Here is a 27,318-nt window from a genome sequence, read left to right as displayed (position 1 = left end):
TGTGTGACGTCGACCGAACATGCCGGATTACCAACTACCGACGTCACGAAACAAGTCTCGGATTATCGGTGTATTTCGAAGCCACGGCCACACGGTCCGTGACGCGTATACTCGTGGACTTTACGTCACTATCCAGCCACGAATGACAGCTTCACGGTATGCGATTAAATTAGGACGGATGAAATTTTGGTCGAGTCCGATTTACCCTGTAAATCATTGTCGCGCGTCGTCGAGTTTAGGGGGTCACACAAAAGTCACAATCGAATCACGTTTGAATCAGCGATGCGCTAAGAAGTCGCTGCGTGTATTTCCTGTTACGCGTGCAACACGCTGAAACCGTATCGTAGTCGTGCAAACCGCGCATCGAATCACGCGTTCCATTCACTCGATGCTACCGATCGATTCGAGAACGGTATCGAGGGATCGTGAACCGTGACCAATGCGACTCACGATCGAGCCCTACGCGCGAACCCTTGGAGCCATACCTTACGAGCATCGCTACGGGTTCTGTATCGTACTTACGTACTACGTACGGTTTAGAAAGAGGGAGTCGTGCCGAGTTACGTAAGAAAACGGCTTTCTTTTCGTTCACGCTCGCCGGTTCATTGGGCAACCTATCGACGTACTCGTATGCCGGCACGCGGGTGATCATGCGCCATACGTATACATCGTTGAAATCTAACTCGTTGTTCCCGTGGACGCTGGGAATCGTATAGCTGCCAGCTGCTCAAGGCCGTGCAAACGTATCCTCCGGATTCTTCATTTTTCTTCGACGTCTCGTAATACTCGATTGTTTTCCTTAGGAACGGGGTGAGATTATTTTGAACGGGGGATGTCTGGAAAAGTTGTGGTAAAAGACGGGAATCGTATCGAGTGGAAAACCGATAGAAATCAGGCTGCAAAGGTCGAGATCTCGAGGCGATTCGATTTGGTCGATCGATGAAACCGAACGGCAACTTTCTCGACGTTCTCGTGAATCGAGCAGCGTTGATTCTCTCGCGGTTAAGTTGCAGTAGCGAGTGCGCGGAACGCGCGCGCCGCGAACGAGGAAAAGCCAACAAACCAACCGTTTCGTAACGTTCCTCGCCGAGCGGATATCGAAGCGCGGAAGAAAGCTACGACACCGAAGACGTTTCTACCGATTTCAGCGGAATCTCCGTATGTCGATGACCGCGACAATCGCGTCGGTGAGTCGAGCTATGGATAAGATCGACGAGTATCGTCTAACGTCGCCTCTACTATTACTCGTTGTACCATTATTAAAATAACGAATGTGTCGCAGTGTAAATCCAAGATAATATTTCACCGAGTGTATCAACTTGGACGGGTGGCTATAGTCTGTTGGTAGCGTAAGCGTTGCAAACTAATTCGTCTTTGATCGATGGCACGAGTACGCGGTACTTGATAGTCAGCCACGCAAGTAGATAATGGTCGCAGTAGTCAGACCGAGCTAGCCAGAACTAATTTACGGTTAGATTACTTAGTCTGCCATCGTTTTCGAGGGAACGCGCGCTCCGCGCCGGTAGTGTCGCGCGTTACGGATATTCTCTGTATCTTCGAATAAATGTAGGGAACCGTAACATGCGCGATCGAGGAATTTCAAAATTAAACAAATTTGGGAAAATGGATTTATCGTTAATCCATTAAAGTAATAAAGCATATATCGATAAAAGGGATTCCCAATGTCTCGATACTAATTTTGTTGCGTTTTGGATCACAGGATAAACCATCAGACCTGTCGTAACTCACTCTCGACGTATCCGTACCAGTTTTTCAAAGTCATCGTCGCAACGACAGATTTAAGAACGTCGATCAATCACGTCGTACGTAACAATGTTTAGTATTCAAAAATCGACTCGAGCCCGAGAGATGTTCGCGTCGTGCAGCTCCATCGGAATTGCGCAACTCGACATTCCAGAGGACGACATACCACGAGGACGCGTGTAGAAAGACCCGGCCATGCGAGCCTGCGTTTTCTGGGCCATGGTCAACACTCGAATTCCCAATTCTGCGCTCCATCATTTTCCCAATCGACGTTTTCTCGGAAAAGGTCCAACTTTCCCATTCCTTCGTAGTAGATTCGTCGAGTGGTAACGCATACATTTTCGTTTCAGGCATAAAATCGAGAGTAAGTTGCAATATCCGCGACACCGAGAAACAAACTTTTTTCGCAACATTTTCATACGCTACCTTCGTCGCGAAACACGCGAACCGTTAATTACCGCTTATTTAATTTTGAGCGTATTTCGTAATCGTCGTTGTTATACGGACGCCTCTAATAGCATTACCGCACACCCGGTCGTTTCATAATTATATTCCAAGCCGCGCATCGTCATGCAACGGTCGCTGCAACGATACCATCTAATCGATTAGACAGTGCTAATAACGAAGAAAAAGCAGATTGTCAGGGTTTGTCCACGCGTTTCCCCCTTGTCTCTCTCTATTTCGTTTCAATGACCGTAGGATCATTCGTTTTGGAAGATTCTACCGCTTACTTGTTTCTACATAGTTTTTCAATTAACTGCCGTCGCACACCCTCGTCTCTGTTAACGAAGATTAATTTACTAATGTCAGAGAAAAAATACGGAGCGTTATACTTAAACACCGTGAGTCGTTTCAATGAAATCTATGTTGCAGTTGAACTTTATATCCGTTTTTTCTTCTTTCTTTATATAATTCTTCGCCTAATAGTTGCGTATTTACGATCCGTAAAATGACTTCTTCAAAAGTTTCGATATGACGCGTGGTTCGCTATATTACCGTGATATATCGATAGTCGCAAAATGATTATCAATGACAAATACTTTTTTTGCCATTTACATGGTACTTATGGCGAGTCATGTTGAACGAATGCGTTACGGTTGTATATCGAGCGCAGAAGAGGTCGCATAGTTATCCAAGACTCGTCAACGATACGACGATCATCCGTAAACGCGTACACGATGTGGTTGGAATACACGCGAGGATTCTCCATTAATCGGCCGATCATTTTCATCGATCGCGACAACATTTGCGTATGACCGTACTATATCGATTAACCTTGAAGCGACTATTACTTACCTGTGTTGGAAGGATCAACCTTTTTTTCGACTGTTGCGTACATATTTTTTCATCAATTTTAGTAGCCCTTTCGTTTCAATTTGCCAATAAAACGAACACAAAATGGATAAAATAAGTGACGCGAAAGCTAAAAATCCTTTGCTAGAAGCCAAGGCTAACGTGGTCGGACGAGGCAAACGTGTTCGGACAAGGTCAAGCAAAATCGAAAAAGACTAAATTTCCTGGAGATCGGACTACTGCAGATACAAAGAAATTCTTGGTAAGTACTTTATGCGAAAAATTAGAAAGTTCGAATCTCGAGAGTATTTCCGTTGAACCAAATTACACTTGTAATATAACATTTAACAAAAGGGGTGGAAAACGTTTACTCGACGAGTTACATAATTTGCTGATAAGGCGTGAGTCGAACCTTAACCTTGGTTTAATTTCGATTCACTGCGTGCAATCGACCAGAGCATGGATTTTGCGCGTGACTTACATTATAACTGCGAACGTCGGATCCTGCGACTCGGGCCTCGTTCGGTTCGACCTTGGTCGCTTCTTTCATCTTTTCGCAACCATGGTATCAAGCCACCTCGCCACCATGATCTCGATTTTTGTATTATTATATACATGTATAATATTTTCGAGCAACGATGAATTTTAGCGTTATCGGAAAATAGCACAGAGAATAGTCGTTCGAGAGGAAGGATACTTGGATACGTTTGTGTCTTTAACAAGATTTTAAATATATTCTCGGTCTGGATGACCAGATGGGTTAAATATTGGGCGCGAATCGCTACGAACGTCAAATGTTATGCGACGATGATTTTCCATACTAGTTATACAACAATATTTTCCAGCTAACCTTCTTTACGATTGGTCTGCATTAGCAAACATGTTTTTACCTGAGTTTTTCTTGGCTCATGGATCAAAGTACAACGACGATGATGATCTCTTTGAGAAGGAAAAAACTCTCTCACTCGTCACGAGCAAACAGCGTGATATCGCAGACGGGACGAGACGGGAAGCTTCGACTTCCCCGATGGGATGCTCCCTTCTCAAGGATGATTAAAATATACTTTGATTCTGACCACTATCGATGCGAGGCCTTCGACTGACTTAATGAAAAGCAGTAAACCAGAATTGACGTTCGGTTTGCGTCATCGCGAGACAACATTTCTTCGAGAACAAAAGTTTTCTTCAGCGGCAGCGTTCGGAAATAGCGACTTTGTCGGTGAAGAGATTTGAGACGATTGAGAGAATTCCAACTGCCCTGTCGAATATTTTAAAGACAAAATAGTCGGATCGAATTCTTTTACTAGACAAATTTGTCATACATGTTTCAGAGTAGAATGATCGAGACAAGACGAGAGGGAAATAAGAAAAGACACACCGCTTAGGTAAAAATATGTATATCCAGTACCCATGCTTTCTATAGGGATTTGTGTTGCTAATATACATATATTTACATTCAGTTGTCTCTCGACAGATTTACATGTTGGAGAGAATTTGAATAATACACTAATATGTACTTCTTTGCTCAGACATACGAATTCATATGGACTCGCGTCGAGTAGCCATTAGCGCTTTTTCTGCGGTGATTATCTTGCGGACAAACAGGAAACGAGTATTGAAATCGATTGAATATTCTAACTGTCGCAAGACATTGTCTGGAATATTTTTCTTCCATCGAGAGTATTTATCGAATCGGTGAATTCTGACAGACGAAGCTATACCAGTAATTTATTCGTCGATGCTAATAACGCGACGCGACGCGATCGATGATCGTGATTATTAAATCGTGATTTATCGCGAAGCAATTCGCGGCACCGCAACAAATTGTATAAAATACAAACCGCTGTTGATCGAGGGAGTTCGATTATGGAAACAGTTGCACTTTAGAACGTGACGATTGCTGACGCTTGTCGACCGCTTCGAAGATCGTGAATCACACTTATATATGATTCGCGGGAAGTCAACTATAATACATGCAACCTCGTAGCAATCCGATGACCGCATCAGTGACTCCAATGATACTAAAATACGTCGAGAAGCAACTCTCACTGCCAACACCGATAATACTAATTTTATCGTCGTCTAACGCAGCTTTTAAAACTGGCGTCCCTTTGAAACTCGCTTCGTTGAATCGGAAAGATGGTACATGGTACATCGAAAGTAAAAATTGAAAAAAATCGTAGGAAGAAAAGATGTTTGCCAACTTCCAGATTACGTGATCCCATTGCGTCGGAGCTGCGCACATTACGCGAGATGCGAAGAAACTCGGCATTCCTGTCATCGAGAAAATCGAGAGAAAGCATTTCGCTTCTCTGGAGCAAGTACAAGTTAATAATGTTGCAGAGCTGCTTGTAAGGGAAAATATCTCGAGTCTCGGCGTTCGTAATTTGTAACTTAACGCTATAGTTTGTTGGGGAATCTTAGCGGCACCGGCGCGGCGTGGCTGCATAATAGTGTCGCGATCACGTTTAGACTTACATACTTGTTCAGCAATTGGCTGACACACTTATTAAAACTGCTAGATTAAGCATTTCTTTTCACGGTCTCGCACGTCACAGCTGATTGTGACTGGTATTCTCGTTAAGGAAAGTCAACTCGACGGTACCGATTTACGCTTTTACCGATCGTTTGTGTTGCGCATAATACCCCAGTTTTCGTTAGGTCTCGGCTGCTTTGCCCATAACGGATTGCTCTCTTTACGGTGTCTCGGTTTACTAGATCGATCATATTTTCTTGCTTTTATTGTCATCCTTATTGTTAGAAACATGGAAAATGTTAAATTCTATTAGGTTAAACGATAAAGTTTCTTAACGAGCCGTTGCTGCAACGAGTAAGAAAGAAGAAAAAAGAGAAGAAGAAGGTTCGTTGTTTGTAGCGACGTTTAATGGTATTATTCGAGAGCAATTTGTCGGCAACGACAACGAGTTATCGACGAATCGTTAAAATTCTCGGTAGGCCTCGGCGCGGCGGAGACTTGAACGCCCGCAAACGTCGGGTCGGAATAATAACGTTCGACGGAACGTGGTACTATTCCTTCAAGTGTAAGAATGGGATAAACATGAAATGGTATTAAATGCAACGTTATCGACGCATATCTAAACTAAAGATCGCAAAACACTTTTGGTTTCTTTAATAACTTTGTTGCATTCGTGGCGTTCTTATTCACGGCTCTCTCTGTATGTGATCGAAGCGTCGATCGTCGGAAAATTAATTTCTCGATTCGCTGATCTTTTGGTGTTCGGTTACGCAATTTGCCGATTCATCGTAAAATTATACGATTACGCAAGTTGTAAAGTTTTCATCGCGCGCGAGACTCACGGATTACGTTTACGATAATACAAAATTACACAACGAACGCACGCGCGCGCGCACACAAGTATGCGATGGCGGGAACGTGTGCCGAAAAGTAACGAGGTCGGCCTTCCAATTGCCGTTTCGGTTCGGTATTTTCAGTAGACTGTCATTGACTTTTACCACCGTGCACACCGATCGTGTTGACCGCTGACTGGCTGACTGGTTGCGTTTTACTTTCTAGAATCGTTACGGATCGCGACTAATCGTTACATCGATCGCGCAAAATTCGTTCTTACCCGTAATTTGCCTCTAAAGCCGACCGTGCCAGCAAAAAATGTAACGCCTTTCGTTTTCGACAGGTTGACCGAGCTAGTAGTAATTTATCCGAAATTATCCGATACTTGATCAAAGTTGCGATATCGAATAGTCGATGCTCAATTAGAATAAATGCAAATAAGCAATCGTATTTCCCGGCAACTGAGAACGATCAATCTCGTATTACAGGCAACGTGATGTGACCTACGATTAATATATATACTATTCCGATGTAAAAAAAAAGTATGGTTATTATCATCGTTGAGACACAAAGTTCGATTACGGATAATCGAGTAATACGATAAAAACTGGTTTAATCGTGACATAATCAGGGCAATTCGAAACCAGTGTAAGACCATTCGCTGGTCGCCAGTTCTCGCACAATGGAAACACCTGTCGTTTGGTATAATCGAATCAGGGGCAGGTATGGAAAGCGTGAAAACCGAGCGACAAAAGTGCCGAACGAATTTAGAAGAAAGGTTCGCGACGCCGACGGTGCAGTTTTACTCTCGACCGAGGAAGAGTCTCACGGGATGCTGGAGAATAATTTAACAGCGTGCCGTGACGCGAATGCTCGCATTTTCCTTTGCGCTGCGCCGCGCGGTCGAGAAAGTATATTTCTCCGGGTCTTTCACATCGTACCAATTTAACGTCGCGTTTGCGATTTCTTGACGAGACTGAAACAATAATTAACCTTTCTTAGATTTTATCTGGTTGGCAACGAGATTCGCGTTCTGGCACCCTTACGGACCGCTTGCCGGGGCATTTCGAGATCGCGTGCACGCTAACCGCCGACTCTGTGAAAAGAAGAGGAACTAATTGCGAGAACACGTTCTACGATGATTTCCCTCTTCATCGGAGTATATTGTATTCTTGGAGAGAGTGTAACGTAACTTTCCGAACTAAGTGCCTCGCGGATGTGGCAAACTTGCGTTTCCGTTCGATCGCAATTGTAATCCATTACCGTAAACGACGAATTGACATTCTTACGAGTTGATCGATTCGATCGAAAACTTGTCTCGGTTATCTCGAAGCGTTCTTATGCCCGATCGTGCGAGATGCGCGATAGTGAAGATTCGCGCGAAATCAGTCGGAAAATATGTATGTGGAACGCAAAGTCCACTAACGCGTTCGATTTCACCGCGAGTTCGCGTTCAGAGGATTGTCAAAATGCTGCAAAACTCTTTCGCGTCGCTTTCTATTCTGCTCGTTGAAGGAGACAGCCGAGTCACGATGAACACGGACAAAAGTCTGCTTTTAATGTAGCTACGGTGCCGCTACCGTGTCGATTGGTTCAGCTACTGAAAATAATTAATCGGCACGATGCAACAGGTGTGATCGATCGCGATCTCATCTCGATCGCTTCGACGAGTTTGCCGCTGGTTTACCGCGTCTTAACGCGGTTTAACGCGCGACGAGTATAAAGGAGCGAGTGAGCTTCGTTTCCCTCTTGTTTTCTTCGTAATTATAGTGAAAACGATCGACAAAGAATTTCTCAGAGACGAAAGGCAGAAACTAACGTTCTTCCAGGTGCTACGATAATTGCTACCGTGAGAAAGACGAAGCGATTGTCGTTGAAAATTTTACTTTACGATTTAGGCGATACTCGAGAATTGCCCTATTTAGATTTACGTGCAAATCGATCGAGTATCGCGTATCGCTCTTTGTTCTTTCGTAGGGGCAGCAATCGCGGGCGAATGATCATCTTGTATCGGAAAATCGAGCAACCGTACGATTCGTGATTCAAATCGATCGAACGGAAGGACGAGAATTCGCGCACTTGGAATTTGGAGCGAATTGCAGCCGCATCGACCGGGCCGATTAAGATCGCGATTTTGCCATCGACGCTTTCGAATTTCCTGCGGCGAGTCCGGCTTTGGTAACATCGCGCCGGTTTCTCACTTTTCAACGGAAGCGAAGGGAGCACCGGAGCGTTCGACTAATGGTCAGCTTACACTTACGCGATCGGACATGTTTTTTTTTTTTCGCCGAACGATCACGATCCCGATCTCGACGCCGCGCGGCGCGGCGCGCCGCGCGATATAGTCGACTCGCGTGAATTCTTGCTCCGTTGCTAGCAAGAAAACTTGCTTCGTATTTCTTTGATTCACTGACGATAACGAAACTAAAATTTCTCTTCGATTCGATGTCTCGTAGTTTTAGACACCGATACATCGAATCGCGTACCTACAACTTCGGCCTGGAGCCTGTTGGAATCCTGTCGGTTCGGAATCGGCTGCGTCCCTCTCGTTAGCTCGAAAACTAATCCTCTAGGTGTAATCCTGGCAGAGAACAGACGTCATCGAGAATCGACGATCGACCGGTTGAAGCATCGGTCCTCCGGGGTTAGCCTAGCATTCCTGTACTTCCGCTCACGAACGAGCAGAGGAGCAAAGTCGTCACAAATAAATGAACGCACAACACAACAGAATTGGTACGGAAGCGAGAAGCACACAGCACCGCGGATTCGAGCCGAGCCGAGCCAATCCGATCCGATTCGTTCGTTTCGAGCCTCTGATCTAGGACGTGTCGGCCGAGAAGAATGGCTCGTGACGAGTATCGTGTCGGGTTCTCCGCGACTTTCGAGTCCTGACGCGAGACTGAAGCGGTCAGAGGCAAAGGAGAATCGAGCCCGCGAGTCGACTCGAGGCTGCCATCATCTTTCTCTCTCCCTCTCCTGCTCCTTCTCCCTCCCCCTCTTATTCTCTTTATCTCGTTGCAATAGCTCTCCCTTCCACCTCTCTTTCAATCGAGTCGGTCTATCTGTGTTCGATGAACTGCTTTCTTCGTTCTGTCGCAAGTCCACCTTCCCTCCACCTGTCGTCCTTCCAACCTCGGTTTTTCGTTCGCGTACGCGAGCGCGCTGGATCGCCGCTCTTTTCAGCGTCCGTGGATCTCGCCCCTTTCTTTGCCAGTCAGCTCGCTCGATTTTTAAGTCCTGCCGTTGATCGCGAACTTTAAGCTGCCTCGAGAAATTCCGACGGGTTTCTTGACTCTCGCGAGGAATTCCCGTCGACTTGTTAGCGAGGAAGAATGACGCGAGCAACCGCGAAGCCTCGAACAACGTGTACCTAGAAACGTTGCGAGTCGTACGGTACGCAACGAAATATTTGTTCATTTTTCAAAATCCTCTTCGAAACTATTTTCTTCAAGTTTTCAAACTCACAGGTACCACGCGCGCGGTAGCTCGCTTTCTTCGGATGTTTATCGCGATATCGAAGTTTCGAGCGTGTAACCATAATCCTTCGGGATGACTTTAGGCGCGATCATTTCCGGTAATTAATCGCGACAAACGCATTACCGCGTTACTATTCTATTGCCGTTGTCGATAATAAAACACGACTGGTGGATCTTCCAAAGATGGCGCGTCGACGGCGATCCACGATGATGGTCTGACTGTTCAGCGGAGAATAATCGATCGCGTCTCCTTTTACACCTTCCAACATCGTAAACAATTGCAATTGCAACGATTTTTTTACGGATCATTTATCAAATTTTCTATCGGTGCAAGAGAAAAGAGGAGAGCGACATCCCGCGACATTTGTTTCTAGATATATCGCGATCGAACCTTCTCGAAAATGTCATCTGAAAGAAAGCCAAGAAGGTTCGATTACATTTAAATTGCCAACAAAGACGAACGGCGGATTTAATATTTCCTCGATAGGATTGTTGGGTAGAGAATCGTGGCTGAAAGAGACGAGAGGGGAACGCAGCAATTTTTTATGCAAAGCGTCTGCTAACGTCGTTGCGTTCAGAAGTCAGCAGAGATACGGAAACGTCTGGACACGTAACGAAACGATTCATTCTAACGACACCGATTATTACAATTGCAAAATCTCCACGATCGTCTCTACTTCGTTCTTTCGCGTGTTCCTCGATTAACGTGCATATATTTCGTCCTGGCTCTCGAATGCGATCATGTTAATCTTAAAACGACTAGGTTATATAACTTTTCGTGAACTTTAAACTATCTTTATTTAAAGCGTTAACGACCGGTATATAGTTTCAAGTTGGCTGTAATGGTATATGAATGGTATATTCATTTGATAACATACACTCGATGTCGAGTGTTCTTTGTCGAACGATCGACAGAATAGGGAAAAGCGTAGTTTGCTGCACAAAATACGAAATCTCTCGTCGCTTTTGACAGATAAACGAAATTTTAGTAAGCGTTCCAAGTATTTGACTATTTGCGCCGGTTACGACGTTTTACCGTTAAGTAGTAGCTCGAGCGAATTGTTTTTGTTCCGATGTTCCCGCCACCGTCGAATCTCGCTAATTCTCAAAGCACATACCTCGCGACGTGTTTAACTTCGAATACCGCGTGCAAATGCAAAACAATCGAGTTCCCTACATCGATAGATGAGGCAAATATGTTTAAAAAAGCATCGTACAAGTTAACCGATGATGCAAAGGTAGACACATCCGTGCAGTCGTTGCAGTCGGTTTCCAGGAAAGCTGGCTGCGAATCGATTCCATTCGGTCTAGTAACTTTCCTCTTTGTGAAACTAACGAAACCGTTAACGACGTCATAATTAGTCGTCGATATGGTCACCGTTGAAACGATCGTCGCCGTCGACAAACAATTTCATACCAGGTCGAGAAACAGCGATCATAACAGTGGTCAGGACGGTCTGCACTTTCCCCAGCATTGCGTAATCCGCGTATGTCCCTAACGTAATGAAAGCCTGATTAAATAACAGGAAATTATGCATTTATTTTCTCGAAAATTGCTGCACGTGATTCTACGAATTATCGCCAACTCCGAACACGGTAGGATTGTCTCTCGTTTGGATTTCTATCGCTCTGGTCGTTTCTTGCGCCAAGGTTTGCATAATTGATCGACGTTGTATAATTCCGTGTGCAAAACGTTCAAGGATCGATGTTTTCACGGCTCCAAAAATTCATCGATATTCGCTCGCGCGATCGCCTTCTTCCGCTGGTTAAGAAAATTCATGTAACGCGCAACGATGTCGATTTTCGCGCGATCGCCAGCACATGGAAAATAGAACATCTACCGTATCGATGTTGTTTTTACCAAATATTACGTCAATATTATTCAGTTTGTTCCGACGTTCTTTGCTCTCGCGTCTGTTTCACTGCTTTCGGTCAGTTTTATTTATGGAATTCGTTTTACTCGAGACTCAGTTTCGCGTATTTTTAGACCACCGCGGATCGAGCGAAACGATCGTTGAATATCGTCGCTACTTTTTCGGGTAATCGGGATTCGTGCTAGTTTTGCTACCTCGAAAAAGTGAAAGCGATTCGCCGTTTTTCGATCCTAAGGCCATCAGACGCGACACCGATGCGACGCCGCGAGCACGTTGGTTTCCTCTCGAAATGATTCTATCGAAGAAAGCGTTTGTTCATCGACCAAACAAATCCATTACATTATTTTAATACTTATACGTTAAAGTATTAGTTAATAATATCGTAGGTACGCTATAAATTTTGCATATTTATGCTAGCAAAACCCTGTTTATACGTACACGGACTTGATCCACGTATGTATGTATATTTATTGCCTTTTCATAGTCCAGTCTTCTATAGCAGAGTCATCGTTCGACGTCGCGCGCAAACTGGTCGAACGACTTGGCTTGTGGTTCGCTCAGTATGCATGGCCCGTCTAAAGTGGACAAATCTTATTCTTATTGTCAACGGGTTAACCCAAGATGGTGGGGAAGGTCTCTGCAAGGTCCCACGGAGATAGTGTCAGCCACCTTCGTGGACTTGTTCGGGTAAAAGCGAAAGTCTCGTTTGGTGCACGTACACTGGCCGTCTGTCGTCGCTGAGGCCGATTTTCATCGGACGCGTCGCCGCGACCTCTTTCCGATTTCTCGTCGGACGACACCTATTTCGTACGCCATCTTGCCTGTTACGGTAGCGTTCCGCATAGTATTCGGAAATCGGGATGAATGGATTCGACTTCGATCCAACTGTCGATCGTGCGAGTAAACGTTTAAAGTAAACGTAAACAGTAGTGAGAACGACGCTAAATTATTCTTTACAATAGTCGGTAGACCGGTTTGCAAATCTTGGGAAACAAAGATATCGAATAGTACACGAAGGAGAAAAGAAACATGGATTCATCGAATTGGCCTTTCATTCGAGACGAGCGATAGAACGTTCAAGACAAAAGTCCGGATCCTGGATATTGGGCAACCGGATCGGTCGATTTAACCCTGAAACGGGGCATCGTAGGTTACAAGGACGGGCAGAAGGTGAGAAATCACCACGGGGAGTATCGAAGCGGGTCGCTAAATGCGGCCGAAGGTACGGTATAGACGTGAAAGCGGTCAGTCCGGCTGCTGTGTTACGTAAATCCCAGGAAGAGCATTCGAACGTCGCGCGCGTCGCACCGTCTGTTCGTCGATAATCGCATCGGGAACAGAGGGTTTTCCCTTCGCGGGTCTCTTTGATCGGTAGACCTTGTGCTACTTACGAGACGACCATCCAAGCACGTCGATGCGTTGACGCGATCAAACTTTTACGTCCAGTTGATATCGTTGATTGGAAGATTATCGGGAAAATCACAGCTACCGAATGACTACGAGTCCGCGTAAACTACATATACCTGGAAGACTATAAATATTTCCTCGAGAATTAAAATAAACATTTCGTTTTTGTTCTGCTCGTATTATCGATCGTCGACTCGTCTAACCACAGATCAATAAATTTGTATGATTTGTTCAACTGAAGAGGATGGAAAAAATAACTCAGAAACGTGACTTTCAGAGGTTAAGAATAAAAAAATCACGAACGAGATAAATATTCACACAACTTTTTCATTTAACGAAAATGCTTATTCGCGCAATCCCTGTTACTTCTTAACGATCATAACCGATGTTCATTGTTATGCTAACCAGAAGCTAATTTCTACGAGTTCGTCGCGTAACTAGAATCCGACGATGTTACTCGAAGCCTTGCGCTACCAATGCTACCATAACCATACGTATTCGTTTCGGCCGCCAGAATAATAGCAAACGTGGTGCCATCTCTCGGCAAGTCCACGTACTTGGTTTCGATTGTTTAGAGACTCGGTATGTCAGGAAACGACGGAAGAATAAGGGAGCCAATTTTCAGAGACATATGAAATTTACATGATGTTTAAAGAAAAAAATGCGAAAGCCGAACAAGTAAAATGTAAACATTGGTAACGGTAACGTAAAGGAGCGAGGTTCGAGGATCGTTACTTTACGATCTACCCTTGAAATCGAAGAACATCCGAGCATCGATTCGAAAGAGGATAGATCAGAGTCGGGTACATCGGACGCGCAACCATTAATCAAGGATGGATCCGTGGCGATCCTTGGCGATCCTTGGCGCGTCGTTCAATTTACGTTTGCCCTTTCACTGTGCAGCGATAAAGCGACCGAGCCACGGACGAATCTACTCGCTGTATTGCGACGCCGCGCGCCGCACATAGTCGTCAGCCACTTTCACGCGCGATTGCGAATTTCGACGCGAACTCTCGTACCAGCGCCAGCCCGCCCAACAACTCTTGCAAAATTTGTTTTGCGCCTTACGTTGACCGACTTTTCCAATTTTCCATGACTTTTTCGCGGTAACTTACTTTACCGCATTCCCAGTTCCCAGCACAGATCGACGATTTCCAGTGGCAGTCTCTGTTTTCCGTATTCGATTTCCCTCGCAATCTAGTTCTTCGAGGCGGAAATCTGACAGTTATAACTATATTTATATCTGGCTCGGTACAAAGAATAAAGAAAAATTACGAAGACAACTTCGATCGCCAAGTCGAAAACGTTCGTCTGATGAAATGAAGCGCCCGGTTCGATCGTTTTGTCGACGTAATTTTAGGTTGCTTCGAGTACAAAGATTTTTCCGTTCGATAAGTAAAAGTAGATATGAATTTAATTTTGTGTATCTCGGCAGAAGTAGTTTGCTTCCAATTCGCGATTAGCGTACGTCTGGCTAAGAAAGCAAACCGGAAAATACCTAACGAGTATAAGTTCTACATCGAGGTAAAAAATATGTACACGGTGGATGGAATGGAATCGTGATTCGCGATAACGAATATCGACAACTCGGCGGTGGCGAGCCAACTGAAAACCGGAATGCAATTTACCATAAAACGACCATACGTATTCAAGAGGAATTCGTGGGTTTCATGCACCTGTCACGTTCTTGCAATAGATTACAAAACCGTTCCCGCGGATACGTCGCAAAACTCGAGCCTCTCTATCACTCTGTGACGCTAAAATCACAGTCTAGTCAATGTACACCCCTTATTTGCACGGTATTTCTCAAGTTATTTCCGCGCAATATTTGAAACCGACTTCTTCGAAACTACCATTCCTGGAATGATTCGCTCATTTGTCTTTTAATGTCACGCGGAAAATGAAAATGTCAAAGGTACGCATGGTAAATGTTGCGTTAATATTGTATATAGGATTCGATGTAATTAGACGCACCGTTTAATATTTCAACTGTATCTACTATCGGGATGATTGATCGTAACGCGATAAGCCGTACGTCAGAAAAATGTTTTGTCGCTCACTTGACGGCGATGGCAAGTCCGTCGCTCCAGCTGAACATTTTTTTGATCTTCTCTTTTTGTTTTGGATCGGCTTTGTTGTCCATCTCGGTCGGTATTCCCTTCCACGAGATGGTTCGATTCGAACAGGTCGAAGGTTATCGGGAATAACGGTCTCTCGCTGAGATTCGCAAGTCTCAACGACGACGCATCATATTTTTATGTTCTCTCCGGTGAGAATAAATCCCAGTGCTCCTCGCGTGACCGCAAACGCTGTAAAATCAAACGAGACGATAAGTAATACGTTTGGTACTGGTGGACGCGAAACATTGGAAATGAGAGAAGGATTTTTTTTGATCAAAGGGATCGTTGAAACAGAAGCGTGACCGTTCGCAACAGCGGTGGAAAGTGAAACTGATTTATAGTGGATAGTTATCCTTAAGCAAGTACGCGCGTACGCGTGTGCGTTTAAGGTCATTACGAAGAAAGCGTGGCGTATAACAATCTGTCGGCCAGTGGAATAGAAAATGCGTCCGCTTACGAATAACACACATTTTCCTTGGCACGCTATGGTACCCACTGAAATACCTTCGTTCGCCACTGGAAATAATATGGGACAAAAGCATGTGTTAAAGCATGCTTTAAGGATCTATGGAGATTAGAATTTCTCTTTCGTACGATACTCCAGTTTTAGAAGAACGAGAGAAGATTCTCGATGACCGATGTATCGTTTATAATATTCCAAGGATTCATAGAAATCGGAATTTTCCTCGAGGAAAGAATTTCGTCACGGTTGCTGACGATTGAGATTGCCGTCGTTCGAGCGCGAAACGCCGCACCGCGCCGCGCCGTGTACGGAATCTCGAAACGAATACAAGAAGAAAATCAACTACCGCGACACCGGGCTGGTTACAGCATCGAATCCATACGTAGTTTCCAAAAAAATTCCACTGGATCCGAATTTACTCAAGGACAAACACATTTTCAAACAAACAAAAATATCGCGAGCCAATTCGATCAGCGTTTTCTCCGTTTTATCTATATGTACATCTCCGAGTCGTACGAAAAGGAAGATCGTGTTTGTGGCTCGAATGTTAAAAATAGCATCGGTTTAGGTGAAAGTCGCGAGAAAAAGACTCTCCTCTTCTTCGTAACATTCCCGATGATCCTTCTTTCGAATCGGCCATTCGGTCTCCGATGTCCCTGTTAACGATTATTTGGTTACGTAATTTCGTATCATCGCAAATATAAACACGGCGGTATCTAAACACTCGAGTAGTCGCGGTATAGTCGATCGTCGAGCGTGGGAGTTGGCGTTGGCGTACCATCGGCGTCGCGTCGCGTCGTCCTTCCACTTGTCCTCGTAATCAGTGTTCCATCGTGTTCCCGGTTCGAAAGGATCGCGCGTCATTGACCGCGTAAGAAAGTAGAGCTTTCTTCGGCCTGACCGGAAGAAGCGCGAAAATGCTTCCGAGAGGAGGTCGACACGCTCGGCTATTTAATATTCCCCAACATACTCACGGCCCTGATTAATTAACGTGTCTGGATTCATCGCGATTCCTCTGACGCGCGCCTGTATTAATTTTACGAATTTACACGCGCGCTTCTAAGGAAGCGATCCTAACCAACTAAATCCCGTTAACCAAAGAAACCGTCAAATTGATCGATCTTGGCATGATCAGAATCCATCATCCATGCATTTGCATTATTAATTTTGCGTAATTCTTGAAACAGAGTGACTATCCGATATGCAAACCAACCATGTGTAATCGCAGGCGCGATTATTAGTTTCATGCAGTTGTGGCGTAAAGATGTGGATCGTTTTCTTAGCATGTTTTTTTTTTTTTTTTTTTTTAATATGACATACATAACGAATAATGTCCACGTGTATCGATTTAATCGTTACGTTTACAGAACGGGAATAGTTTTTTAGTTTTTTAGATATCAAATCTGGAATGCTAAAGTTAAGCTAAGCAAAGGTTACGCGACACCGTTCATATCTCCAGCGCAACGGAACGCGTATTACGTTCTCATGGCAAAAGAACGAAAGAAGAGACGAACAGACCGACCAAGATTGTCGCGATACAAAGAATCTCTCGAAGACAAAAGACACGAAATTCTCGAGACTTTCAACTTGAATAACTGAATAAATTTATTTCAATTTCTTGAGATCCCGAATGCCAAAACCGGTTACAGTTTTTACCATACGCGCGCATAATGTAAGCGGTAAAATTCTACCCAATCGAAAAGTTTCGCGAAACAAAGAACATCACATCGAAGATGCGAACGCACTGAAAATCCAAAGAAGATGTCACGGTGAAACGTAACGAAAAGTTGAGCCGTTTGATCGCCGCGGCCGTACCGATTTATGCAATTCATGCGGTGTCAGTGTTATGTGAAAGTATTGCGCGTGCATCGCACGACGAGCTTTAATTGCTATTCAGTTCATTCGACAAATTCCCTTCCGTTCGTGTTACGTAAAGAGGTAAAAGTAGTCGGCCGTTCGACGAGATTTTGCTTTTTTTCGCGAGATGTGATCATCGACCGATGCGAACACTTGAAAAAGAATTTCAAGTACCGTTTAACCGACGCGATGCAATTCGTGGAATCTGCGTCGCGTTTTTCCCGTTTCGTTCCCGTCACGTGGACAAACGTATCAAACGATACGAGAGTCGGTGGAGAAGTAACGTTGCCGTTGCCAATTTAATTCACCGATTATTCGACGATTCTTGTTAACGGTCCAAGGGGCGAAAGTGCAACTCGAGATTATATACCTTCTGGCACGCTGGAGAAATATGTTTGTAGGTCGCTCGAAACTTGCCGGTGACGCGAGAACACCGTAAATCACGCGAGCTCATCCAACGGATGACTTTCACGGTTTTGAAGAGAGCCACGTTTTTAGGCCAAGGAAGCAAAGTTCCGGTCAACTACTCCGATTCGTATTTGGCATAAATTTCGTTGAACCGAAGCTTTTGGTCGCATCGATAACGAAATCGTAATCGTTCTTGTATACGACTCACTTTTGCGGGTCACTCGAGTCCACCTATTTGATCGGTACTTTCTACCATGGTTCCCATCGGTCGATATCAAAGTCTAGCGTTCTAAGCTCTCATCTTCAAACTCGATATTCGTCGCTAGAAGCTTCCGAAGAGGAGCTTCCACTTCGAAGTGGATCGATCGAACGAGCCTGTTAAATATGCCGATAAGCGTAAAACAAGTTTCATTTATACTTTCGACGTGTCCGATTATAACTCAGCGTTGTCTAACGCGCGCGTCTCTTTATAAATTTGACTTCCGTACGTTTTCACCGTTGCTTCCTCGACTTTGTTCGTCACCTCGTCGATTTCATAAGACTCGGGTGCGCATCGTAACGCGTGCGAAATCTGTTATGTGGACGTTACATGCGGCAGCATGTTAAGAAGAAAGCAGGACGCGCGACATCGATATTCAACTTCGCCAAGGAACAACAAACGAAAACACTGTAAACATCGTGATCCCATTATAAACAAACGATAAGTTGAAATTCTATGAGAATGTTTACGCGCAGTACCGCGAGAAAAAAAAACACGCAGACACCCGAACGGTAACTTGCGAACAAATATCGCGTGCAATTTTCAAATGGAAATTTCCGGAATCTCGAATAACGCAGGTTTCCTTGACGCGTCATGCGCGCACCACCAATTAAATTAACCGATCTCACACGTAAATGTGGAAAAATACTTCTCGACTGGATGCTACGCACACTGTCACACGTACAACGGCAAGTTTTCTTCCACGTGAAAGTAAACCGTGACAAGGATCGGTTCTGGCATTTCGAAGAAGGATGGTTGGAGTTTTCGGAGCTGCGTCCCGGGTGTATCTTCGAACTAGCGGGTTGTCGAAAAACAAAAACGTATCAGATGTTTACCGGATGCACGTTGTACACAGAGATGGAAGGACGAGACCGGAGTGCACGGATCAGGACGCCCGAGCCGTCTGAAAGTCTTTCTTGCACTGAGAGACCATGGGAGGACGAAGCCTGTTAGTTGAGCAATAACGCGCGGACACTGCCAGTCCGCGCCTCCACGCATCGACGCATTCTAAGCCAGTGGTTCTCCGATCGACCATCACCGAGTCCCCAACGTTGGGATGGTTGTTACTTGTCACCCATGGATAACGTTAAAGCTTTAGCTTCTCGAACGTTACTTTTCTTTGAAATGCGATTACAATCCGTTGATTTCGATCGACTCGCTTTTCATATATTTTAAAATTTGCCAGTTATCGTAATTGTACGAGTCTATCCGTACAAAACTACAGATTTATTCTATAAATCGATACGACACGAGTTTAAGCTTTCGATTCGAGCAGGTCGCGTCGCACGCGTGCCCACACTTTTCCTCGTGACGCGCGATCATGTCGCAAATCGAAAGTACGCGCGGCCTGTAGTGCTGTCATCTTCCGCGACCGAGACTCCGTTGTGCACGGAGATTGCGCAAGCATTTGCAATTCAAAGTTGCAAAGTTGAGCAGCGATCTGCGAACGCTACGCAGTCTCGGGCGACCGACCACTTCCGGTCCAGCGGACCAAACGGGACAAACTACATATTTGCCGGGAAGGAGTTCTCGACGACACGACTTCGAGACAGCTCTGCGTAACGCGAACACAGTTACGGGATAATTTCACCGGTTCTGAATCATCGAGTGATTGTTCTCTATTCTTCGCGACGCGACGGTACGGAATAGGCAATCTTCTCTCACGCATAATTTCTAGCACGTAACGCAGATTCCATCTACGTACACGTACCATGAAGCCATTGTAATTTGAACGCGAACGATAATGGTATCTACTGGATTCATTGGCATACCCCACAAGGATGAATTTGCATTCCGTGTATATTTATGATAATACGGCGGATATTCGAATCAGCAAATCGTATCTTGCGCAAACCTTTCGTTCGAACGGTATCAAAATATGTTAACCCTCTTAAGGCTGAATTACCAGAGACCTGCAGGCTTTGGAGTGTCGATAACGGCGCACTGTCGTATAACAGTTTATGTAGCGTGCGATCTAGCGACGACCGCTTACCACAGATTTCCTATTAATAATATCATCTATTAATAATATTGTATGTGTAGGAAAGTCGTCGTAGATTTCGTGTTATAATTAAGGCTCTTTATTATTGAAATATTGAAAAATACTAGCGTACAGATTTAAAACTGTCGTATCGCAAAAACATCGGAGGTGTTAAATAATTAACATCGTAAAGCTGGTAGTTGAGAAACAGGTTCGCGACTTCAAGGCGATCATCTTCCGATTCAAACATAAGCGCGTGCGTGGCGTCTAGATCAGTTCGATAAAATTTGAACCATTTCTCGGACTAGTGCGCTGTCCGTCACCATAATACAAGTCGTCTTACTGGAACCGATTTTAACCTTATTCGTTCCACCGGAAACCATCGTCTTTTTCTTGGCAGACGCGTGAAATTCCTTCGCTCCGGACACAGTCTTCACCTTCAGAATATTGTCCTTGGTGATTCCAGAACCTGGCATGACAACGATTCTTCTGCGAGCTTCTCGGACCAGGCACCCTATCAACTCCAGGCCTTCTTCGGCCGTGTCCCTTTGACCGGAAGTTAGAATTCTTTCGAAACCGAGTTCTACCAAGGTCTCCAAAGATTTCAGAGGATTATCGACTTCGTCGAATGCTCGGTGGAAGGTAACCGGCAAAGGGTTAGCGGCTGAAAGAACGTCTTTACAGTATTCGACGTTGATTTCGCTGTTCGACGTCAACGCGCCAAACGCGAAACCATCCGCGCCATGATCCTTGAGGATTTTCAGATCTTGTAGCATCACGTCCATCTCCTCTTTAGCGTACACGAAGTCACCGGCGCGTAATCGAAGCATCGCGTAGACGGGTACGGGCGACAAGTTTTTAATCTTTTTCAGGAAACCCGGAGTGGGGGTCAAACCACCCTCTGACAGAGCAGCGCAAACTTCGAGCCTCGATGCACCACCCTCGATCGCGTTTCTCGCCGATTCCAGGCAGTCGATGCAGATTTCCATCTAGAATGTTGGCTGGTTGAGTGGCTTGTACATGTAAACAATTCTTCGTACAATTTCAGGCGAGTACGTACCGTTTATTCGTCGACGAGTATATGGATAACTAATCGAAAACTCGCGAAAGCGTTGCCAATTTCTCGGCGCGGTGTAAATGGAAAAAAGTCACTAGCAATTTGTCACTAGGAACGAAGAAGAAAGACGCGACCAAGTACTTGGTGAATTACGAACCAACTATCGCAACAGTTCTCGATAACGTAACTCGAGTAAATTTCCTAGCCGCGTTTTGTGATTGTGCTCGATAACAAAGCTAAGTAAACCGATAAGGATAAGTAAGACGAAAGAGCGAAAGATATCGTGTGCACGAGTACACGTAGACTGTCAGGGAAGCTTAGGCGCGATTGTTTCGCCATCTTTGGGTATACGACGAGGTAGTTACGAAAGTTACGCAAGGTAACGAAAAGTTTGTGCCTGAAGTAAATGTTATCGAATAAATGATTTTAAGTAAAAATAATGAATACATATACCTTGAAGATGATTACAGCCGGTTCAAGGGGAATGCGAACGTTCCTATTGAAAAATAGGGATCAATAATTGTGGCACACGTGGGATTTATAAAGCGCATTGAAATTCTGTATTATACAACACATATAATAAAATAATACCAAGAGTTATACAAGTAAAAAATAATAATAATAATAATTATAACAAATATTTAAGCAAAATTTATAATAGGGCATTGGCAATAGGGTCTAGAGGTTAGAAATAAAATACTTAAAATGACAGGACAGTAAGGAGTAGGACTTGAAACGAAGTCCTTTAGGTCGCGAGATTTTCTCGACGGTTATCGATGTCGACGCGATCCGTTATAATAGAGATGGTGCTAGAACGCTTCGCAATTTTGCCCGATCGATCGATTCGCAACGAGGCCCCGGGAGCGGTCGTCTTTGGAGAACTAGAAGTAATTTTTCGTGGATTTCTCGGATTCCCGGCCGAATTCCATTCTCGCTCGTGAATTTACATGCCGGCTCGACGCGCGTTTCCTCTTCTCCTAATCGCGACGCGGAATCGCGCAGAATCAGAGGTCGCCGTTCGTGACCGCGATCGGCGATTGACTCGTAGAGTTGCTCGTGCCCGTTGCCCACTTGTTCTTGTGCGGGTCCACGCCGAAACCTTCGTCGTAGTTGCCCCTCGTGATGAATAGCTGCTTGAAGTGTGGGATGCAATAGAGTTTACCATTATTTAAGGTGAACGTGTCCATCCTGTTCGAAGGAAGAAAAAAGTAATCGTTTTTATATGCTCATCTTTTAAGGAGACTATCTTGCTAACAACGTTACCTCAGCACGCAATTGCATTGTAGACACCGGAAGCACTGTTTGTGAAAGATTTTGTTATTCGTCTCGACCTTTTCGAGAGGATACACTTTCTTTTCGCAGCTCTCGCACACGTCCGTGCAGCTCGCCTGAATCTCCTGTTTCGTTGTTTTCGAATTTGGAAGAAATCAAAATAAATGGTAAACAGAAAGTTGCAGGGTGAAACGCGAGGGGCTGATAAGGAACAAATGACTATATGAAGGTGACGCGACGCGACGTCGATGATAGTTCGATGTTCTTTCTAAACGTAACGTGTAATTCACATTCGCCTTATTTTTCTTTTTCGTCAGGATGTGCCCTTTTATTTATCGTTTGTAATACGATCGTAATAAATCGTTACACGTGAAAGGTAAAAGGTAAAGAACAAGATTATCATAAGTCGCTAAGAATTATACAACCCAAGACGCAAACGAAAGTCTACGGTAAAATCATCTCGGCTCGAGTAGGCCGCGAATCTAAGCGATCGGTCTTACGAATTAACTGCTCGCAGATATATAAATACTCTTCTTGGCAATTAACAACAAACAATCGCGTTACGTTCACATCGTGTCGATAACAATGTTTCGTTAAAATTATTGCACTGAATTCCATCGATTAAGGAGAAGCTCTTTATCGATTTTTATTAATAAAATAGAAATGAACAAGTTAGATGAAATCGTGTAGAGAATATACGTATACAATCTATACTTTTTGATCTCGTTTTCTCTATATAGTACTTAAGATTTTTATAGAAAAAAAAAAGAAAAAAAAATCAGTAATGCCTCTTAATCTTGCACCTTATCGAGCTATCGATCGACTCGATAAACCCTGAAATTCTACCTTGAATCGTTTTCTATTCTCGCTTCTTCGATGCAATTCTCTTGGCGCTCGTGGACGAATTTTAAGCAGCTTCCAACCAACGATCGAAACCAATTTCAGGGGATGTTCTCGCGTAAATGGTTCAGGGGATCGATATACGTGTTGTTTTTCTATATCAATGATGTATATATGTATATGTGTATATATACTCTCTCTCTCTCTCACACACACACGCGCGCGCGCGCGCACACACATACACAGAGATTCACACACATACACATACATACTCATACATACACGTATGTATTACGTTTATGTATGCGTATCGTGTGCGTTCGCGTTGGCAATAGCGAAGAAATTTAATACCAGTCCTCGCTATGGGGTGGCGATACCACCGCTGAAGACCCTAAACTCTACGAACTATAGCGAGGCTCCCTCGTATCGTCCATCCATCGAACATTATACAAAAATTATAAAAAGCTTATTATTCGGTATGTACTCGTCTCATAGATTCGAGGCAGGTCTTTTCTCCGTAGTACACAGAAGGAACGATCATTTTTCCGAATTGTTCAATTCACTGGCTGGATCGTACGACAAGGAGCTCGAAAACTGACACTGGATTCTTTGGACCCCCTCGCGTACTCGCAAGTCTCGATTTCATGAAGCATTTTCACCGGTTCTGGTTGGAATGTACCGATGAAATCTAACGTGAATGTGTCCCGAGGAATATCGTATGGAACGCTCCTCGACTCCGCGCGTAGAAAAGAGAGATCGGTATTTCGAGCAGCCTACCACCGACAATCGTTCCAAGACCGTTCTCTTTAGCTAGCAACGGTAGCGCCACACGTACGCTTCGAATACGTTCGATCGTTCTGCTTACCGATCGTACTAATAGTTGGCGTGTTTCTTCGTAATATAAATATTCTCTTTGGTAGAAAAGACGTGCGTGTATTGGGAGTTTGTAGATCGCACCGGTGAAAAGGATCGTCGAGTTCTACGTATGCGAAGAGTAGAAAAGTCTTGTTTCTTTCGTTTCGTTGACCGATTCTTTCCTATTCTTCTCGTTCCCTGGCTCTTCTACCGCCTTTACGCGTCCTACGTCTAACAAACGGTACAAACACTCGAAACTCTGTAACGTGCCCGAAAAGCTTGGTCGCGTTCATATTAACAAACTTTTCTCCCTCTGCGATGTTCGCTTTGTACTCGCAAAAATAAAAATGTTTGCCTAGAGACGATGTTCGTAGCGACGCGAGTAGATACCGGAGAATTTGTTACCTATTGGACGAATTTGGCACCTATGCGTGATCGTTGATTACTTTGGGTTCGAGTCGCGGTGATACAAATTCTTGCTTGCTGCGAAGAACTAATGCATTCGACGGTGGAGATTTAGTTTGGCACACTCGATCGAAATAACCAACGTCTTATCGCTGTCGTTTCGTCTGTCCGTGTCGCTGAAAGCATCGTCCGCCAGAATCTCGTCTTACAAACGCTCTCTGTATACATATCGAAAAGTATTGTAAATGTTCACGTGTAAAAAGACTGATTCGAAAAATCGCATTTTGCGGCCAACTTTCGCGCGTCGACACATTCGAGTGATGCGAAGCGAGCGGGAAATACATCGAGTGCTCCGAGTAAAATTTAGGCACCGATTTCTATTAGACCGCGAGACCGTGCATTCGTGCGACCACAGAACACGGACAGAACCTTATTGTTACACGGAGAGTTTCAATTCCATCGCTATACCTGCTTAACGTATCTATTAAATCTACAGAGTTATAAGAAGAGGAGCGCTCGACGTATACCGCCTCGTTTGTTGCGTCGTTCGCGATGAAATGCGATATACGATCTATGCTAGATTCGATAAAAGAACGCTTGTCGGAAAAGATTTTTCAAAAAGAGGGGACAAAACTAGTAAAAATCGCACGACGATTCGGACAACAATGAACATCGACCGTTGTTCCTCCGAAGCGCAAGATTCCAACCGAATTCGTATCCTCGTTGCGTGCGTCGTTCGTCTGACTTTTCGCTTCCTTTCCATTGGCCCTTATATTCCGCATCCTCGGACCTCGGCAGCTCGACATCCCTTGTCCTTTACTGTTCGCGTTCAACAGAGAATATGATCACTGGATCGTTGTCGCGAGTCGAAGGAAAGCCGGCCAACATTTTGCAGGCGTCAATTTCAAGACAAAAATGCGAGGCAATCGTAACACAGGTCCCAGGAATGATCACGCTAACTAGTCATGCTGTGTATAATTCAAGTAAGTGCGGTTACTATACGCAGGCGGAATTATCACTCGTTCGGTCTACGTTTCTTGTCGTAGAGGCGAGGTCCAGTCGGTGTATCCTCTTTCGAATAGTTTGCCGATGGTTCGATTTAGTTTGTACAGAATTACCAAGGTAAATAAAACTGAAATTTGTGGGCTGCACGTTCAAAGACTCGTTTCGTTGTTGAAAGTTAACGATTCGGAGGTTTTCACCGTGTTTTCCTTCGTTTGGGGGGAAGCGAGCTGAAAATTCCAACGATTCTTCGAGCGTGCAGACCGAGACGCGGTCTAAACTCATAAATTTACGTGCATACAAATAGAAATAATATCGATCGTTAGAAAACGGACCGTTGTCATTGGTTAACGCTTAGATAAATCGTGCTTTTAAAAAAGAACACACTCACGCACGCTTTACGCACACTTATAAGAAAAAAACGACATTTACAAATTGAAAAGCGAAGAGGAAAACATGGATTTCATAACACACCATGCAAAAAATGAGCCACGCTTCGCAACAAAATACTACGAAGAATGCGGGAAAAAAAAAGAACAATTGTAAAATTGACATGAGCAGTGCTGGTCGAACTAATTGTAAATTGGAGAACACATCGAAACTGTAGGAGTCGAGTAATTCGATGGAGGGTGATTGAAAATGGACCAAGGCACTATGAAAAAGTACTCACCACAAATCGATTGACCTTCACTTTCGGTGTGCGGTGCGACTCGGTCGGTTGCGAGCCGAGGGACTCGAAACGAGCTCTGAGACTACTCGCGGACTCTATGCTGAGTTGGTCGCCGGTATTCTGAGCGATTTCCATCTCTGCAATGTTTTGGTTACTCGCCATCGTTTTTCCGTCCGTCTCCTCCCAGCGCTCAAATTTCGCGCACAGGGTCTTCGCACGCGCAGCGTTTTGCGCTTGTTTCAGGAACTCATCCTCCACCTGAAACATACGTCTCGTTAATTTTTCATTCCTACGATCATCGAAAGACTTGCGAGCTAATATTTGCTCATATTCGCGGTTCGAGAATCTCGAGACACCGTACCCCTTGACGCGATGTTAATAAATGCTACCATCTCTCGAGAACAATGGAAGTCGCACGGCAATCGACGTAAACGAACCTTATCCGAAGCTCGCACGTAGTTGGGATCCCTTTCCTCGTTGCTGTCCTCGCCTTCGGACTCGTCCCCTTCCTCTTCTTCCTCTTCCTCAGAGTCCGACGCCGTTGGTTTCGCGAATTTATCCTCCGGCGGTGGCGTGAAGCGTTTCAAAGGTTTAGGACCGTTTGGCAACTCCTTCTTGGTCGCGTTCTCCTCCATTTGCCTAAAGATCGAGAGCATCTTTCTGGCGGTGTCCGTGTGCACTACTTCGTCCACTCTGTCGTCGGCTCTGACCACGTCTGGGTCGCGATAGATTTCACGTTCAGGGGATTCCATCTGCCGAAACGATCGGTATATTAGTCGCATACATCGGTTAGGTGTATGATGTATCCAAGTTCCAGAGCATCGTCACCTTCGGAAACAACGAAAAGGTTAAAAGTCGACAAGCTTTCGCACGGTTACGAGTCACGAATTGTTACCTAACGCGATTATTGGGAAGAGTTGGTTGTTACGGAGGCAAATCTAAGCGGGCAGTGAAAACATCAGGCGAGGCAGGAAATCAGAAGAATAAAGGTGTTCCTTTCCAAGA

At 44.6% G+C, this 27,318-nt stretch overlaps 3 protein-coding genes across 28 annotated transcripts in view; all 3 read right to left on the bottom strand.

The window, feature by feature from the left end:
* LOC128875243 (ABC transporter G family member 20) overlaps positions 1–19,220 on the bottom strand; it is a 27,553-nt gene extending 8,333 nt beyond the window's left edge. Inside the window, exons 1-2 of one of the 5 annotated variants that reach the window (XM_054120657.1) lie at positions 19,068–19,220; positions 15,185–15,433 (exon numbers count right to left, since the gene is read on the bottom strand). In XM_054120657.1, the coding sequence (XP_053976632.1) occupies positions 15,185–15,267 (83 nt within the window). In that variant the 5' untranslated portion in view covers positions 15,268–15,433; positions 19,068–19,220. Of the gene's footprint in view, positions 1–8,853; positions 9,295–13,108; positions 13,135–15,184; positions 15,434–18,902 lie in introns of those variants that run through there. The other 4 variants (XM_054120658.1, XM_054120659.1, XM_054120661.1 and 1 more) reach the window with 4 other exon arrangements.
* Positions 19,221–20,271: 1,051 nt separating this feature from the next.
* Positions 20,272–21,663, bottom strand: LOC128875247 (copper homeostasis protein cutC homolog). 2 transcript variants are annotated; one of them, XM_054120666.1, is made up of 2 exons: positions 21,273–21,663; positions 20,272–21,213 (listed from the first exon to the last, which is right to left on the bottom strand). In XM_054120666.1, the coding sequence occupies exon 2, from the start codon at positions 21,199–21,201 to the stop codon at positions 20,485–20,487; it is 717 nt and encodes a 238-aa protein (XP_053976641.1). In that variant the 5' UTR covers positions 21,202–21,213; positions 21,273–21,663; the 3' UTR covers positions 20,272–20,484. The 2 variants fall into 2 exon arrangements, with proteins under 2 accessions (XP_053976641.1, XP_053976640.1); XM_054120665.1 differs by having other exon boundaries at positions 20,273–21,201.
* A 143-nt stretch (positions 21,664–21,806) lies between these two features.
* Positions 21,807–27,318, bottom strand: part of LOC128875241 (uncharacterized) — a 45,202-nt gene continuing 39,690 nt past the window's right edge. For 20 of the 21 annotated variants that reach the window (XM_054120639.1, XM_054120646.1, XM_054120633.1 and 17 more), the window contains 4 exons: positions 26,751–27,065; positions 26,314–26,571; positions 22,533–22,666; positions 21,807–22,457 (listed from right to left, as the gene is read on the bottom strand). In XM_054120639.1, the coding sequence (XP_053976614.1) occupies positions 22,274–22,457; positions 22,533–22,666; positions 26,314–26,571; positions 26,751–27,065 (891 nt within the window). In that variant the 3' untranslated portion in view covers positions 21,807–22,273. Of the gene's footprint in view, positions 22,458–22,532; positions 22,667–22,838; positions 25,461–26,313; positions 26,572–26,750; positions 27,066–27,318 lie in introns of those variants that run through there. The other variant, XM_054120650.1, reaches the window with a different exon arrangement.

The sequence above is a fragment of the Hylaeus volcanicus genome, chromosome 4 (genome assembly GCF_026283585.1).
Source record: "Hylaeus volcanicus isolate JK05 chromosome 4, UHH_iyHylVolc1.0_haploid, whole genome shotgun sequence".
Taxonomy (NCBI): domain Eukaryota; kingdom Metazoa; phylum Arthropoda; class Insecta; order Hymenoptera; family Colletidae; genus Hylaeus; species Hylaeus volcanicus.
This window is presented reverse-complemented; position numbering and strand designations above follow the sequence as displayed.

Bases quoted from the DNA above. Each gene is read 5' to 3' on its own strand.
- LOC128875247 (XM_054120666.1), bottom strand. From the start codon at position 21,201: ATGGAAATCTGCATCGACTGCCTGGAATCGGCGAGAAACGCGATCGAG.